Source organism: Ranitomeya imitator, chromosome 1, assembly GCF_032444005.1.
Source record: "Ranitomeya imitator isolate aRanImi1 chromosome 1, aRanImi1.pri, whole genome shotgun sequence".
Taxonomy (NCBI): Eukaryota; Metazoa; Chordata; class Amphibia; order Anura; family Dendrobatidae; genus Ranitomeya; species Ranitomeya imitator.
The window spans coordinates 356,141,866-356,158,787 of NC_091282.1; the positions used below are offsets into that span (position 1 = coordinate 356,141,866).

The 16,922-nt window shown below is 44.8% G+C and overlaps 1 protein-coding gene across 1 annotated transcript; it reads left to right on the plus strand.

Moving 5' to 3' along the window:
* Positions 1 to 4,759: 4,759 nt before the first annotated feature.
* On the plus strand, positions 4,760 to 5,659 carry LOC138665701 (olfactory receptor 6B9-like). The gene has a single exon (XM_069753474.1). The coding sequence runs from the start codon at positions 4,760 to 4,762 to the stop codon at positions 5,657 to 5,659; it is 900 nt and encodes a 299-aa protein (XP_069609575.1).
* Positions 5,660 to 16,922: the final 11,263 nt, after the last annotated feature.

The following is a 16,922-nucleotide window of genomic DNA, read 5'->3' on the forward strand; positions in this document are numbered from 1 at the left end:
ATAATTTTTGATAATGTTTGGACTCCAAGTGGGGTCCCCTTCATGTGTGTTGCCTGAATTTGGCAGGGTTCTCAAAGCACCAGGCCTGCACCTGTCACTCCAAGCGCTTTCCCAAATTACTATTAAATGCAGAAACTCTGCACAATTATACTATTTGTACTCTGGGTCGATTGATGCCACTTTTCCTCGTGTCTGCCTTTAATTTCACCTGCTTTGGCAGCTTTTTGCCCCCCTCCCCGAAGGTGTTGTCTATACATTGCAAACGCCTTACGGAGAACACTTGTGCGACTCTAAGCAGGGAGACTCGGACCAATGTTTCATACGTTAAGTGTGACCCGGACTTACTGAAACAGAAGATCATGTCCACATGATGACACAGGCATGTCTTATAAAAAAAATACCACTTAAAAAAAATTAGGCACAGATTTTATACTTTGAAAATAAACTATACATAATCCTATATGTTCATATTAGATACATATTTGAGTCTCCAAAGATTGATTTCTTTTGGGATGCAATTAGTCTAAATGTTATTGTTGCAGTTAGTTAAGAAGAGGATGTGCCTATCTGGTATTCCCTTGTGTATATGGCTTAAAATACTCATACACATATTATATATATATATATATATATATATATATATATATATATATAGCAATACCTTTCTGGTAGAGCATAATATGATCTAAAATAGCATGTGCAATAACCATTGTGCAATGTGTTCCCAGGCTTATGTCTATCTTTGTAAGTATACAATTCATTCATACGTGCATGTGAATAAGTAAGAGAAAACAATGCAATAGGATAAGATTGGTTTCTGTAATAACCTGCATGATAGTAATATGCTATGGAAGTGTTTCTCATCCCTCATTTCTATAAGGTCTTTGTATTTTGCTTCTTTTCATTTCATTTTTTCCAAATAAAAAACCCTCCAATTTCACTGGGGTATGGATGTTTTTCATCTTTAGCTATCCATACATTTATCATAGCCATTTACTTCTGTTGAGGTGGCTGTTTTCCATGATGAATCCATAAATGAAAATAACAGATCATCAAATCTGATAGATAGATTGAAAGAAAGATAGATAGGCAGACAGATAGGTAAATAGATATGGGATAGATAGAGTTAGTCAGGGAGGGGGATCATGTGCAAGAGTGGATATGTATCCCCCAGAATATGGACAGAGTCCTACTAGACCCATTGGAGTGCCTTGTGGTCACAGCAGTATACCTGTGAGTCACAGGGCAAAATAACAGTAAGAATGGACCTGGTCAAACTATTTGGCTTAGGTATTGTTCAAGAAACGCCAGTATGGGGTTTTATTTTTTAAACGGACTGCAGGAAGGAAATGGTGCCGGTCCATTTACTACAGGCCGGGACTATGGCCACAGATTCCAGTTAGATAGAAAAACCCTACAGGAAGGGTTTTGGGTGAGTCAGTTTTGTTTTGCAAGCAGGCAGAGCAGACAGCTTTGCAGAGCAGCACTACTTGTGTGAGGCAACACAGGACCAAGCAGAGCCAGGAAGACTGGCACCTTCAGTACACACGGTGGTGCCATAGCCCTCGGCATCCTGTCACGGACTGTCTTTGTTTTCCCGGCTGCGATCCGGAGGATCCGTTTTACTTTCTGTTTGTGAGTACACTGTACATTAAACAAGACTTTATTTTGAACTGTTGCTGGCTCACTGCCTTCTCACTGCACAGCGTGGACACCACAGCACTACAATAGATATCTTGCTTGACAGGAATACTAATAAGCAGAAGTTGTGTGTTAGGACTGGCGGAACGCACCAAGACAGATGGTATAGATGCGTTCGCCGTCTGGGGTCCACCGTGCAGGTGAAAACCTGCTGCTAGCAATTAGCAGACTATATGGCGGTACACTAAAGTATACACGCGTGGGTTAACCTCACCCAGCGTGAAAGAAGCAATCCTGTTAAGGCACAGGACCGCGGTACCGCACCTAAAGCGCGAGCAAGTAGTCAGCGAACTCAACCCCAACTAGGATTGAAGTCCGATTAGACCCTTGCTGGCACAACACCACAACTGGGTGTGTAAGGAAACTGAAGAGCAATATTAAGGCACAAGAGTGCATGCAGTGCCGCACTGACGAACGCCACTAACCACCCAGGCTTGGGTAAGGAAAGCACAGAGGAAGTGCACGGCGCCATACTGGCGGTCACAGCAACTGGACGCTATAATGTGTGACTAGTGCTGTAGGATAAGTCGGGCGCTAGGTAGCAGCCATACACCTTCCGCAAACAGTCATTCAATAGGGTAGGGGTATCCAAGGACGACTTGCACTCACAACATACACACATTAGCGATTGAAAGACAATACTAGCGCATGGCCGTGCGGTCATGCGCAGTTTATATAGCAGCAGCACAGGAAGTGGCCACAGCACCTTTGCCCTTCCAAGACCTGCCAAGAGGACCAATGGAATGTGCTGCAGAGCCTGAGCACATGACCCTCGATCTCCAACGGGAGATCTTACCCTGGGCATGCTCAGTACGTGCAGACAAGGACTTAGTCCCAGAGAAGTCCGCTCGCTGCTGACCAGCACTGACTTTAATGGCAGAGACTGGAGAAGCAGCAGTAACTCTCAGAACAGAGTGAGACTGAGCAAGACGCTGGGACCAACGTCCTTGCTGAGCAGACTCCACTGCGGCTGGACCAGAATGGGAGACCGCAGCGGAGGTGGCTTGAGATTCCCCCTGTGCAGAAGCGGGAACTCGACCCCTAACAGTTTGTATGGGTAACTGAAACGCCCTTGTACATTGATACTTAATGCATATTAGATTTTTTTAAATAATTTGGCACATTAAAGTCATAATGCACATAAAGGACATAATAGTAACATACATTTGTTTAGTTTTCTACACAATGTATACGGGACATTTATAGCTGTTAAATTTTGTACTCAAATTCAATTCATCAAAATATTAAAACTTAGGTACAGGCAGTGTTAATTAAAAATAAATAATTTGACACTTATTCTTGATCTGCAGTATTCAGTACTTACTTCAGCTCTCATTGAGATAGTCAATCAGCTTTCATAGATCCCTGGAATGCAAATAAGATTAGGAACTCAAGGATTTGTATTGGTCAGGTCTCTTAGAAGGAAGTCCTTGAAGCTAATAAAGACCGCAACAAATTACCTAACAGTTATAACATGAGGATATCCAAGAGAGACAATAACAAAACCACAAAACACAACACAAATGACCTGATGAGCATACTGAGCATACTTAGAAACTTGAATTGATAATTACTGTTCTATCACATGCATTATGGATGTGCATTAGAGGGTACCGAAAGAGTGAACAGGATACTACTGCATCTCCTCTTGCTTCCAGTTTCATATGAATTTGTTTAATTGATTTATGAACAGAACCACAAAATAAAATTGTACCCAAAAGATAAAATTCTTCCATGACATGTCATTTTTGGAGTCATTGTCTACTCTAGAAGCAATGTTGCTACTCAACATTTGGCATCCAGGAGTATTGAATGGTCAGTCTTAAGGTACCGTCACACATAACGATATCGTTAAGGATATTGTTGCAACGTCACGCTTTTGGTGATGTAGCAACGATCCCGCTAACAATCTCGTTATGTGTGACAGCGACCAACGATCAGGACCCTGCTGGGAGATTGTTGGTCGTTGGGGAATGATCAGGACCATTTTTTGGTCGCTGATCACCCGCTGTCATCGCTGGATCGGCGTGTGTGACGCCGATCCAGCGATGTGTTCACTTGTAACCAGGGTAAATATCGGGTTACTAAGCGCAGGGCCGCGCTTAGTAACCCGATATTTACCCTGGTTACCATTGTAAAAGTTAAAAAAAAAACAGTACATACTCACATTCTGATGTCTGTCACGTCCCCCGGTGTCCACAGGGTTAAAGCTGCTTTCGGAAGGAGCGCTGCTGCACGTGCTCCGGCCGAGAGTTTCCCTGCACTGTGTCAGCACTGGCCGTAAAGCAGAGCACAGCGGTGACGTCACCGCTGTTACTGCCGGCGCTGACACAGTCAGTGCAGGGAAACTCTCGGCAGCAGCGCGTGCATTAGCAGCGCTCCTGCCGAAGGCAGTTTTAACCCTGTGGACGCCGGCGGGGGACGTGACAGACATCAGAATGTGAGTATGTACTGTTTTTTTTTTTTACTTTTACAATGGTAACCAGGGTAAATATCGGGTTACTAAGCGCGGCCATGCACTTAGTAACCCGATGTTTACCTTGGTTACCCGGGTGCTGCAGGGGGACTTCGGCATCGTTGAAGACAGTTTCAACGATGCCGAAGTCGTTCCCCGGATCGTTGGTCGCTGGAGAGAGCTGTCTGTGTGACAGCTCCCCAGCGACCACACAACGACTTACCAACGATCACGGCCAGGTCGCATCGCTGGTCGTGATCGTTGGAAAGTTGTTCAGTGTGAAGGTACCTTTAATCCCTATAAGCTGTAGGGTGCTCGGAGTGTGGCCATAAAGCCTCCTACAGGTGCCTAACAAAAAGTTACACCAAAGTGACTGCAGTATCACCACAACAGTACTATTCACTGAGCTTATTATGAAGTGGGAGCATTTCACAACAGGGACGGTTTATGTTAATAAAGACCTTACAATATGTTTTTTTGTGCAATATTTAACCAAAATATGTTTCCATTACAATTGTTTCTATTTTGCCTTTTAGTATCATGGAGATGAAAAGTATAAATAACACTCAGGTTACAGTCTTTTTCCTTTTGCATCTTTGGGATATGTCTGTTGGACAAGTTATTTTTATGATATCTTTCGCTATCATTTATGGATTAACATTATCTGGAAACCTCATAATTATCATCATCTGCAGGTTTGAAAGAACGCTTCACACGCCAATGTACTTTTTCCTCAGTCATCTAGCTGCTCTGGAAATGTGCTACATTTCTGTCACTTTACCCAAAATGCTTTACGGTTCAGTGACAGGAAACAGCACAATATCATTTGTGGCTTGTCTAACTCAGTTATATTTTTTCGGATCTCTAGGATCTACTGAATGCTTTCTGCTTGCCATAATGGCCTATGATAGGTTTGTAGCCGTATGTAAGCCTTTACGTTATCACAATATCATGACTACTAAGCTTTGTACTGTTTTGGTTAGTTCTTGCTGGTCTTCAGGATTCATATCCACTATGTCTTCTATCCTTTTTATTTCCACATTACAGTTTTGTGGCCCTAACCATATCCAACATTTTTTCTGCGACATCACTCCACTTCTTAAGCTATCATGTACCAATGTCCATCAAACAGAGACTTTGATTTTCCTCTTAGCTTCTGTAATTTTGGTCGGTTCATGTTTGGTTACATTGTTATCTTACTTCAGAATCCTTACCACTGTATTGGCTATTACTTCAGGGAATGGAAGAAGAAAGGCAAGCTCAACCTTTGCGTCCCATCTCACAGTTGTAACTATTTACTACAGCACAATGATTTTTGTCTATGTTCGGCCAACCACTAGTGGGGCTTCTAGCATCAATAAGTTACTGTCTGTGCTTTATACTATCCTCACTCCTTTGCTTAATCCTTTCATATATACTTTGAGGAACAATGAGGCTCAATTAGCACTAAGGAAAGCAAAGGACAGAACTATATTACATTTCAACAAGTGTTTCTCCTTGTAACCATATCGTTCAAGGAAGCCATAAGTCTACTGACATTTTTTTTTCAAATGCAAATGACAAAAAAAGAGTACCGTATATACTCGAGTATAAGCCGACCCGAGTATAAGCCGACCCCCCTAATTTTGCCACAAAAAACTGGGAAAACTTATTGACTCGAGTATAAGCCTAGGGTAGAAAATGCAGCATTTACCGGTGAATTTCAAAAATAAAAATAGATGCTCCATACCGTTCATTATTGCCCCATAGATGCTCCATATACAACTGTGCTATATAGAATGCTCTGCACCGTTGATTATGGCCCCATAGATGCTCCTTATAATGCTGTGCCATATATGCTCTGCACCTTTGATTATGGCCCCATAGGTGCTCCTTATAATGCTGTGCCCCATATATGCTCTGCACCTTTATGGCCCCATAGGTGCTCCTTATAATGCTGTGCCCCATATATGCTCTGCACCTTTATGGCCCCATAGGTGCTCCTTATAATGCTGTGCCCCATATATGCTCTGCACCTTTATGGCCCCATAGATGCCCCTTATAATGCTGTGCCCCATATATGCTCTGCACCTTTATGGCCCCATAGGTGCTCCTTATAATGCTGTGCCCCATATATGCTCTGCACCTTTGATTATGGCCCCATAGGTGCTCCTTATAATGCTGTGCCCCATATATGCTCTGCACCTTTATGGCCCCATAGGTGCTCCTTAGAATGCTGTGCCCCATATATGCTCTGCACCTTTATGGCCCCATAGGTGCTCCTTATAATGCTGTGCCCCTTATATGCTCTGCACCTTTATGGCCCCATAGGTGCTCCTTATAATGCTGTGCCCCATATATGCTCTGCACCTTTATGGCCCCATAGGTGCTCCTTAGAATGCTGTGCCCCATTTATGCTCTGCACCTTTATGGCCCCATAGGTGCTCCTTATAATGCTGTGCCCCATATATGCTCTGCACCTTTATGGCCCCATAGGTGCTCCTTATAATGCTGTGCCCCATATATGCTCTGCACCTTTATGGCCCCATAGATGCTCCTTATAATGCTGTGCCCCTTATATGCTCTGCACCTTTATGGCCCCATAGGTGCTCCTTATAATGCTGTGCCCCATTTATGCTCTGCACCTTTATGGCCCCATAGGTGCTCCTTATAATGCTGTGCCCCATTTATGCTCTGCACCTTTATGGCCCCATAGGTGCTCCTTATAATGCTGTGCCCCATTTATGCTCTGCACCTTTATGGCCCCATAGGTGCTCCTTATAATGCTGTGCCATTTATGCTCTGCACCTTTATGGCCCCATAGGTGCTCCTTATAATGCTGTGCCCCTTATATGCTCTGCACCTTTATGGCGCCATAGGTGCTCCTTAGAATGCTGCTGGTGCTGCCATAAAAAAAAAAAAAAATCACATACTCACCTCTCTTCTCAGGACGCCGGCGCTTACAATAATTACCTGCTCCTCTGCGGCTCCGTCTCCAGCACTGACGCTCAGCAGAGGGCGCGCACTGACTACGTCACAGCGCCCTCTAACCTGAGCGTCACTGCTAGAGGACGCTGCAGACGGAGCCGGAGCGAGGAGCAGGTAATTATAGCGCTGCGCTCCCCTTACCTGCTGCGGCGCGGTCCCTGCAGTCCCTGGCTTCTCCGGCGCTGCAGCTTCTTCCTGTAATTGAGCGGTCACATGGCACCGATCATTTACAGCAATGAATATGCGGCTCCTCCCCTATGGGGGTGGAGCTGCCTATTCATTTCTGTAATGAGCGGTGCCATGTGACCGCTCAGTACAGGAAGAATCTGCAGCGCCGGAGAAGCCAGGGACTGCAGGGACCGCGCCGCAGCAGGTAAGTATAACTACACAGCCCCCGCTCCCCCTCCCCTGCCGACACCCGGGTATATGACTCGAGTATAAGCCGAGAGGGGGACTTTCAGCCCAAAAAAATGGGCTGAAAATCTCGGCTTATACTCAAGTATATACGGTAACTAAATCTTAACATTTTTTATACATATTTTAATGTCCATTTAATTGCAAGATGATTGTTGGAGGTCCAGGTCCATAGACTATGCATTCTATTAACCCCTTATCCACCCTGTCATTTTCCATTTTTGTGTTTTCGTTTTTCGCTCCCCGACTTCCCAGAGCCACAACCTTTTTATTTTTCCGTCAATATGCTCGTGTGAGGGCTTGTTTTTAGCAGGACAAGTTGTACCAACATCATTGATTTTACCATATCGTGTACTAGGAAACAGGAGAAAAAAATTAAATGTGGTGAAATTGCAAACAAGTGCAATTCCACACTATTTTTTTTTTACCACAAAAAAAAAAAACTAAATGCTAAAATTGACCTTCCATTATGATTCTCCAGGTCATTACTAGTTCACAGACACCAAACACATCTAGGTTCCTTTTATTTAAGTGGTGAAAAAAAACAAAGCTTGCTAAAAAAAAAATGGTGCCTTTTTCTGAGACCTGTAGAGCAGGGGTCCCCAACTCCAGTCCTCAAGGCCCACCAACATGTCATGTTTTCAGGATTTCCTTAGTCTTGCCCAGGTAATAATTGCATCACCTGTGCAATGCAAAGGAAATCCTGAAAACATGACCTGTTGGTGGGCCTTGAGGACTGGAGTTGGGGACCCCTGCTGTAGAGTCTCCAGTTATTGGGATCTGGGGCTGGGTGAGGGCTTATTTTTTGCACAACGAGCTGACTTTTTTATCAATACATTTTGGGGTTGATACGATCTTTTGATTCCCCGTTATTGTATTTTATTGCACTGTTGGGGTGGCAAAAAAAATACGGTAATTCTTGCTTTTTAATTTTTTTTCACTTTATGCCGTTTATCAATTTGATTAATTATTTTTATATTTTGATAGGGCTATTCTGAACTTGTCGATACCCAATGTTTTTAAAACCTTTTTTTCACACTTTTTACTTGCTTTAATAGACTTCATAGGAGACTTGAAGTTACGAGCTTCATACTGCTTGTGCTACACATAGCAGAACTTTAGCAGAAATGCTCATCTGCTATGATCGCTCGCCATGGGGCAGTGCTCATAGCAGATTGATAATGACAACCACAGTGGTCTAATGCAGACCCCCATGTGGTCCAGCCAATCCATAGGTGCCCTGCGATCATGTGACAGGTGCACCTATAGGCTGTTTGCAAGCTGAAGCACAAGCTATTCACTCCTGTCACCTGTGGCTTAGCAATTAGTGGGGTCTAAGGACCTAATCTCCCACTGATCTGCATTAAAGGGACATCCAAATATATATTATATGTTACAAGGCTTAGTTACTTTTTAAGACATCAAATGCTTGGTATTAGGAAATATTATTGGCTCAAACATTATTGGCTTCATTTTTGGGGGGATAGGGTTACACAGTGACATTAGTTGCACAGTGATAAGTCTCAAAAGCAAGGTACACAACAAAAAATATTTTTGTGGCTTGCTGTCTTCATCTTGCTATTAATTATTATTTTTGAACTGTACTTTGGCTTCAGAAAAACAGCCAAATTATTGACAGGTAGCATGAGAGTATCAAGTTGTACTTGACTTATATTGAAGCCTTTAGGGCAAAACTGTATGTGACTTATGACTTGCAAGCAAAAATAATCAATTTGACGCAATGTCAAAATTTTCATGTCACCATGTAGCCTTTTCCTTATTCTTTCTTAATCTATAAAATGTATAGGATGTTGTTAAAAAAATAAGTTTCACTAATTTGAGCATGCTAAAATGACTTCTCCCTGAAATAGTGGCTGCAGAACTGGGTAAAACTTTGTTTTTATTTTTTTAATTTAACCTGTCCATTGTGAAGATATTGGCTTGTAAAGCTTAAAGGGAACCTGTCACCCCGAAAATCGCGGGTGAGGTAAGCCCACCGGCATCAGGGGCTTATCTACAGCATTATGTAATGCTGTAGATAAGCCCCCGATGTTACCTGAAAGAGGAGAAAAAGACGTTAGATTATACTTACCCAGGGGCGGTCCCGCTGCTGGTCAGGTCGGATGGGCGTCTCTGGTCCGCTGCGGCGCCTCCCATCTTCTTTCCATGATGTCCTCTTCTGATCTTCAGCCACGGCTCCGGCGCAGGCGTACTTTGTCTGCCCTGTTGAGGGCAGAGCAAAGTACTGCAGTGCGCAGGCGCCGGGCCTCTCTGACCTTTCCGGCGCCTGCGCACTGCTGTACTTTGTTGTGCCCTCAACAGGGCAGACAAAGTACGCCTGCGCCGGAGCCGTGGCTGAAGATCAGAAGAGGACGTCATGGAAAGAAGATGGGAGGCTCCGCAGCGGACCAGAGACGCCCATCCGACCTGACCAGCAGCGGGACCGCCCCTGGGTAAGTATAATCTAACGTTTTTTTCTCCTCTTTCAGGTAACATCGGGGGCTAATCTACAGCATTACAGAATGCTTACCTCACCCGCGATTTTCGGGGTGACAGGTTCCCTTTAAGTTATCATTTTTGATAAGTCCAACTGGGTGTTATTAGATCGTTAGCATGAGGAGGGGGGGGGAGATAAACCACCCCTTCAATAGCTTAAGGTAAGTTTTCTCCTGTGTAAGTCATGCTATGATACACAGTCTATTCTCTTCACTGGTTTTGTGTGAGTACAAAGTGTAAAGAGTAAAGCAGAGATAAATGTGATTGCTAACATTTCTCCAGTGTTCTACTCCAAAAGCTACAAAAACACATCAAAGTATGGAGAGACACCAGGAAAAAGGACTCAATTCACCCATAGTACAGATTATAGCATGGCACTGCAGCAATCAGCCAGGCATGAGGTACCGGGGTCTGGGTCAGAATTTACAGCTTTCAATTGATTATCACAGTTAAGATACCGTCTCACAGTGGCACTTTGGTCGCTACGACGGCACGATCCGTGACGCTCCAGCATCGCTCCAATATCGCTCCAGCGTCGTAGACTGCGGTCACACTTCGCAATGCACGACGCTGGAGCGATAACTTCACGACGTATTTGCGATGTAGAAGCTGTTGGTTACTATGCACACATCGTATACAATATCGTGCACACCTTTGTTACACCATGCGATCATGCCACCACAGCGGGACACTAGACGATGAAAGAAAGTTTCAAACGATCTGCTACGACGTACGATTCTCAGCGGGGTCCCTGATCGCAGGAGCGTGTCAGACACAGTGAGATCGTAAGTATATCGCTGGAACGTCACAAATCATGCCGTCGTAGCGATCAAAATGCCACTGTGTGATGGTACCCTTAGACGATTTGGGTGAGGGATCAGTGTAGGCTGCCTGTGATGGAAGCCCTGATATCACATGCAACAGCTCAACTCGCTTTCATGCTCAGCCACTCTCAGGTGGCACAAATATCATATAAATTTTGCAGACTACTATTGTCAGAAAAATCTAAAGGTTAGTAACACAGGTAGCTGACACCAATGAAATGGGGGCCTGAATGTCTCGGAATCCTACTGCTACAGGCAACACGCATGAAGGAGACCCAACCAGGAGTCTACACATTTACAAAAATTAGTGGCAGACACCAACAAAGTGGCATCAATTTCACCACAGTAGAAATAGTATAATAGGGACCGACAGGTCTTCCAAAACACCCAATCTAGCAGATGGACACCCAGGAGGGAGGAGTCTGAAAATTTTAAAAAATGTGGGCCTGACAGCACTGAAGTGGCATAAATTTCATGAGGGTAGACATAGTATAATAGGGACTGACACGTCTTCCAATACAGCTAAGCCAGCAGATGGAGAGCAACCATGACTGTTCACATTTCCACAAATTTATGTTAATATCTGCAGCAGCAGCAACAGCAGTCACAGAAGCCACACTAAAGATATCACAGAGTGCAGTTATGTGAGATTAATGCATCACACTAAAAAAATTAACCTCACCTAGTCTGTACAGTCTGCGATTGGGATGCAAAAGTCCTTGGAGATCCATGTTCATCTTGTTTAACTCCTTTTTGCTATCGAACGGAATAGTACGTCTGATGGCAGAACCACCGTTTTGATGTGGGCTCCGGCGGTGAGCCCGCATCAAAGCCCGGACGTGTCAGCAATAGGCACAGGTGAAATCGCAATCCACCTGCACCTATTAACTAGTTAAATGCTGCTGTCAGTCTCTGACAGCGGCGTTTAACAATCCCTCCTTCCCATCCGGCCAGAAATGTATGCACCGGTGACCCTCGTCATGTGTTCCGGGGTCATCAGCGCATCGTCATGACAACCAGAGGTCTCCTTGAGTCCTCTATGTTTGCTGATGCCTGATTGCTGTGAGTGCCACCCTGCAGTCGGCGCTCTTAGCAATGCTGTAATTCTACTACATAGAGGTGATCTGAGCATCGCCTCTATGTAGCAGAGCCAATCAAATTGTGCCAGCTTCTAGCTTCCCGTGGAGGCTAATGAAGCATGGCAAAAGTAAAAGCAAATGTTTTTAAAAATATGAAAAAAAAATAAATAAAAGTTCATCACCCCTCTTTCACCTCATCTAATATATAAAGCTGAATGTGTGTGTGTATGTTTGTATGTGGGTATGTGTGTATGGCCGGGATTGTCATCTGCACCGTCGCAGCTACAGCCACAAAATTTTGCACAGTCGCACGTCTGGACCCCGAGAGCGTCATAGTCTATGTTGTGAGGTGAAATTTTAACCCCGCGCGTTCCAATTCACCAAATAATTTTGCCCCTATCTACATAATGGGGAAAAAGTGAAAGGAAAAGTGTTAGAGGCAAATTGACAGCTGCCAGATGTGAACAAGGGGGACTTAAAGAGTGAGAGTGATGGCGCCAAAGAGTATATACCGTATAGTTGCTAAGGTGGGACCCCGACATGGGATACTCACCACACACGGGGATATGAACACACACACAAAATGCGCCACACACTACCACGTGCTTGAACACATATACCACCCTCAGCACACATTTCACCACACATACACCAACCTTGCCACATAAAAGTCGAAACACAAAAGTTGCAGCTCAAAACTCGCCACGCGCAAAACTCGCCACATGCAAAACTAGGCTCATGCAAAACTCACCACACGTGGAAAACTCGCCACTAGGGTTGAGCGACCTTTACTTTTATAGGATCGGGTCGGGTTTCACGAAACCCGACTTTCTGAAAAGTCGGGTCGAGTGAAATCGGCCGATCCTATAAAAAAGTCGGGGTCGGGGTCGGCCGAAACCCGAAACCCAATGCATTGCAATGGGTTACTATGGTTCTCAGGGTCTGAAGAAGAGGAAACTCTCCTTCAGGCCCTGGGATCCATATTTAAGTGTAAAAGAAAGAATTAAAATAAAAAATATTGCTATACTCACCCTCTGACGCGCCCTGGTACTAACCGGCAGTCTTCCTTCCTTGGAATCAGCGCTTGAAGGACCTTCGGTGACGTCGCGGCTTGTGATTGGTAGCGCGACGGCCCATGTGACCACTCACACGACCAATCACAAGCCGCGACGTCACCGAAGGTCCTTCAAGCGCTGATTCTTAGGAAGGAAGGCTGCCGGAAAGAAGCAGGGCGCGTCCGAGGGTGAGTATATACCTAATAAGAATATACTCACCCTCGGACGCACCCTGCTTCTTTCCAGCAGCCTTCCTTCCTAAGAATCAGCGCTTGAAGGACCTTCGGTGACGTCGCGGCTTGTGATTGGTCACGTGAGCGGTCACATGGGCCGTCGCGCGACCAATCACAAGCCGTGACGTCACCGAAGGTCTTTCAACCGCTGATTCTAAGGAAGGAAGACTGCCGGTTTGTACCAGGGCGCATCAGAGGGTGAGTATAGCAATATTTTTTATTTTAATTCTTTCTTTTACACTTAAATATGGATTCCGATACCGATTTACGATATTGCAAACATATCGGAACTCGGTATCGGAATTCCTATACCAGATTCAGAAGATCGCCGACCTCATGGCCGACTCCACACAGGGGTCGGGTTTCATGAAACCCGACCTTGCCCAAAGTCGGTGACTTCTGAAAATGGCCGACCCATTTCGCTCAACCCTACTCGCCACATGCAAAACTTGCACATGCGGAAAAATTGCCACATGCACAAAAGTTGCAACACATGCAAAAGTTGCCTCACACAAAACTTGCACATACTAAAAATGCACCACACATAAAACTCGCCACGTGCAAAACTCGCCATGCACAAAACTTGCTGCACACAACTTGCTACACTAACCTGTCACATGCAACTCGACACACAAAAAGTTGCTACACACATGTCGCCACACAAAACTCATCTCACAAAAGTCGCTACATGCATGTAGCCACATACAACTCAACACACACAACTTGACACATGAAACACAAGTCTGGTATTATCCTTAAAAAATAAAAATCTGATTAATAAGCAGACAAACTACAAGAGCAACAAATGTACCATATAGGAAATACGGCAGCTGTGAGTCACATGACCTGTCTATTATGTGTATGTGTGAGCTAATATATACTGCTAGGGGGGAGGGCTTCCTGTTGGCTGGAGATTTATCAGGCTGCCAATTTAGCTTACAAATACTGAGGTAAAAATACTGACCAAATAACATGTGAACACGGTCTAATGCAGGAGGAGATGACATACAGATATATACTATATACAGGGGAGATGACACACAGATATATACTATATACAGGAGAGATGACACACAGGTACATACTATATACAGGAGGAGATGACACACAGGTATATACTATATACAGGAGGCGATGACACACACATATATACTATATACAGGGGAGATGACACAGGTATATACTATATACAGGAGGAGATGACATACAGGTATATACTATATAAAAGAGGAGATGACACATAGGTATATAGAGGAGGAGATGACATACAGCAGGTATATACTATATATAGGAGGAGATGACATACAGGTATATAGTATATACAGAAGAGATGACATACAGGTATATACTATATATAGGAGGAGTGTTATGAATAGGTAATTCAGAACCACCATGGACCTTGAAGTTCAGAGCACACAAGTGACCTGACAAAAACCACAAAACATAGGACGAGCTCTGAGACGTGGAAACTCTGCTGACCGCAATCCCTAAACCTATCAAACCACACTAGAGGTAGCCGTGGATTGCGCCTAACGCTCCCTATGCAACTCGGCACAGCCTGAGAAACTAGCTAGTCCTGAAGATAGAAAAATAAGCCTACCTTGCCTCAGAGAAATTAACCAAAGGAAAAGGCAGCCACCCACATATAATGACTGTGAGTAAGATGAAAATACAAACACAGAGATGAAATATATTTAGCAAAGTGAGGCCCGACTTACTGAATAGACCGAGGATAGGAAAGATAGCTTTGCGGTCAACACAAAAACCTACAAACAACCACGCAGAGGGGCAAAAAGACCCTCCGCACCGACTAACGGTACGGAGGTGCTCCCTCTGCGTCTCAGAGTTTCCAGCAAGCAAGCAGAATCAAAAAAGCAAGCTGGACAGAAAATATAGCAACAAAAGGACACAAGCAGAACTTAGCTTATGCTGAGCAGACAGGCCACAGGAACGATCCAGGAGGAAGCAAGACCAATACTAGAACATTGACTGGAGGCCAGGATCAAAGCACTAGGTGGAGTTAAATAGAGCAGCACCTAACGACTTAACCTCATCACCTGAGGAAGGAAACTCAGAAGTCGCAGTACCACTCGTGACCACAGGAGGGAGCTTGATCACAGAATTCACAACAGTACCCCCCCTTGAGGAGGGGTCACCGAACTCTCACCAGAGCCCCCAGGCCGACCAGGATGAGCCATATGAAAGGCACGAACAAGATCGGCAGCATGGACATCAGAGGCAAAGACCCAGGAATTATTTTCCTGACCATAACCCTTCCACTTAACCAGATACTGGAGTTTCCGTCTCGAAACACGAGAATCCAAAATCTTCTCCACTGTATACTCCAACTCCCCCTCCACCAAAACTGGGGCAGGAGGATCAACAGATGGAACCACAGGCGCCACGTATCTCCGCAACAATGACCTATGGAATACGTTATGGATGGAAAAATAATCTGGAAGGGTCAAACGAAAAGACACAGGATTAAGAACCTCAGAAATCCTATACGGACCAATGAAACGAGGCTTAAACTTAGGAGAGGAAACCTTCATAGGAAAATAACGAGATGACAACCAAACCAAATCCCCAACACGAAGTCGGGGACCCACACAGCGTCTGTGATTAGCGAAACGTTGAGCCTTCTCCTGGGACAAGGTCAAATTGTCCACTACATGAGTCCAAATCCGCTGCAACCTGTCCACCACAGTATCCACACCAGGACAGTCCGAAGACTCAACCTGCCCTGAAGAGAAACGAGGATGGAACCCAGAATTGCAGAAAAACGGTGAAACCAAGGTAGCCGAGCTGGCCCGATTATTAAGAGCGAACTCAGCCAACGGCAAAAAGGACACCCAATCATCCTGATCAGCAGAAACAAAACATCTCAGATATGTTTCCAAGGTCTGATTGGTTCGTTCAGTCTGGCCATTAGTCTGAGGATGGAAAGCCGAGGAAAAAGACAAATCAATGCCCATCCTAGCACAAAAGGCTCGCCAAAACCTCGAAACAAACTGGGAACTTCTGTCAGAAACGATGTTCTCTGCAATGCCATGTAAACGAACCACATGCTGGAAGAACAATGGCACCAAATCAGAGGAGGAAGGTAATTTAGACAAGGGTACCAAATGGATCATCTTAGAGAAGCGATCATAAACTACCCAAATGACCGACATTTTTTGAGAGACGGGGAGATCCGAAATAAAATCCATAGAGATATGTGTCCAAGGCCTCTTCGGGATCGGCAAGGGCAAAAGCAACCCACTGGCACGAGAAAAGCAGGGCTTAGCCCGAGCACAAATCCCACAGGACTGCACAAAAGAATGCACATCCTGCGACAGAGACAGCCACCAAAAGGATCTAGCCACCAAATCTCTGGTACCAAAGATTCCAGGATGACCAGCCAACACCGAACAATGAACCTCAGGGATAACTTTATTCGTCCACCTATCAGGGACAAACAGTTTCTCTGCTGGGCAATGATCAGGTTTATTAGCCTGAAATTTTTGCAGCACCGGCCGCAAATCAGGGGAGATGGCAGACACAATTACTCCCTCTTTGAGAATACCCGCCGGCTCAGGCAAACCCGGAGAGTCGGGCACAAAACTCCTAGACAGGGCATCCGCCTTCACATTTTTAGAGCCCGGAAGGTACGAAACCACAAAGTCAAAACGGGAGAAAAACAGCAACCAACGAGCCTG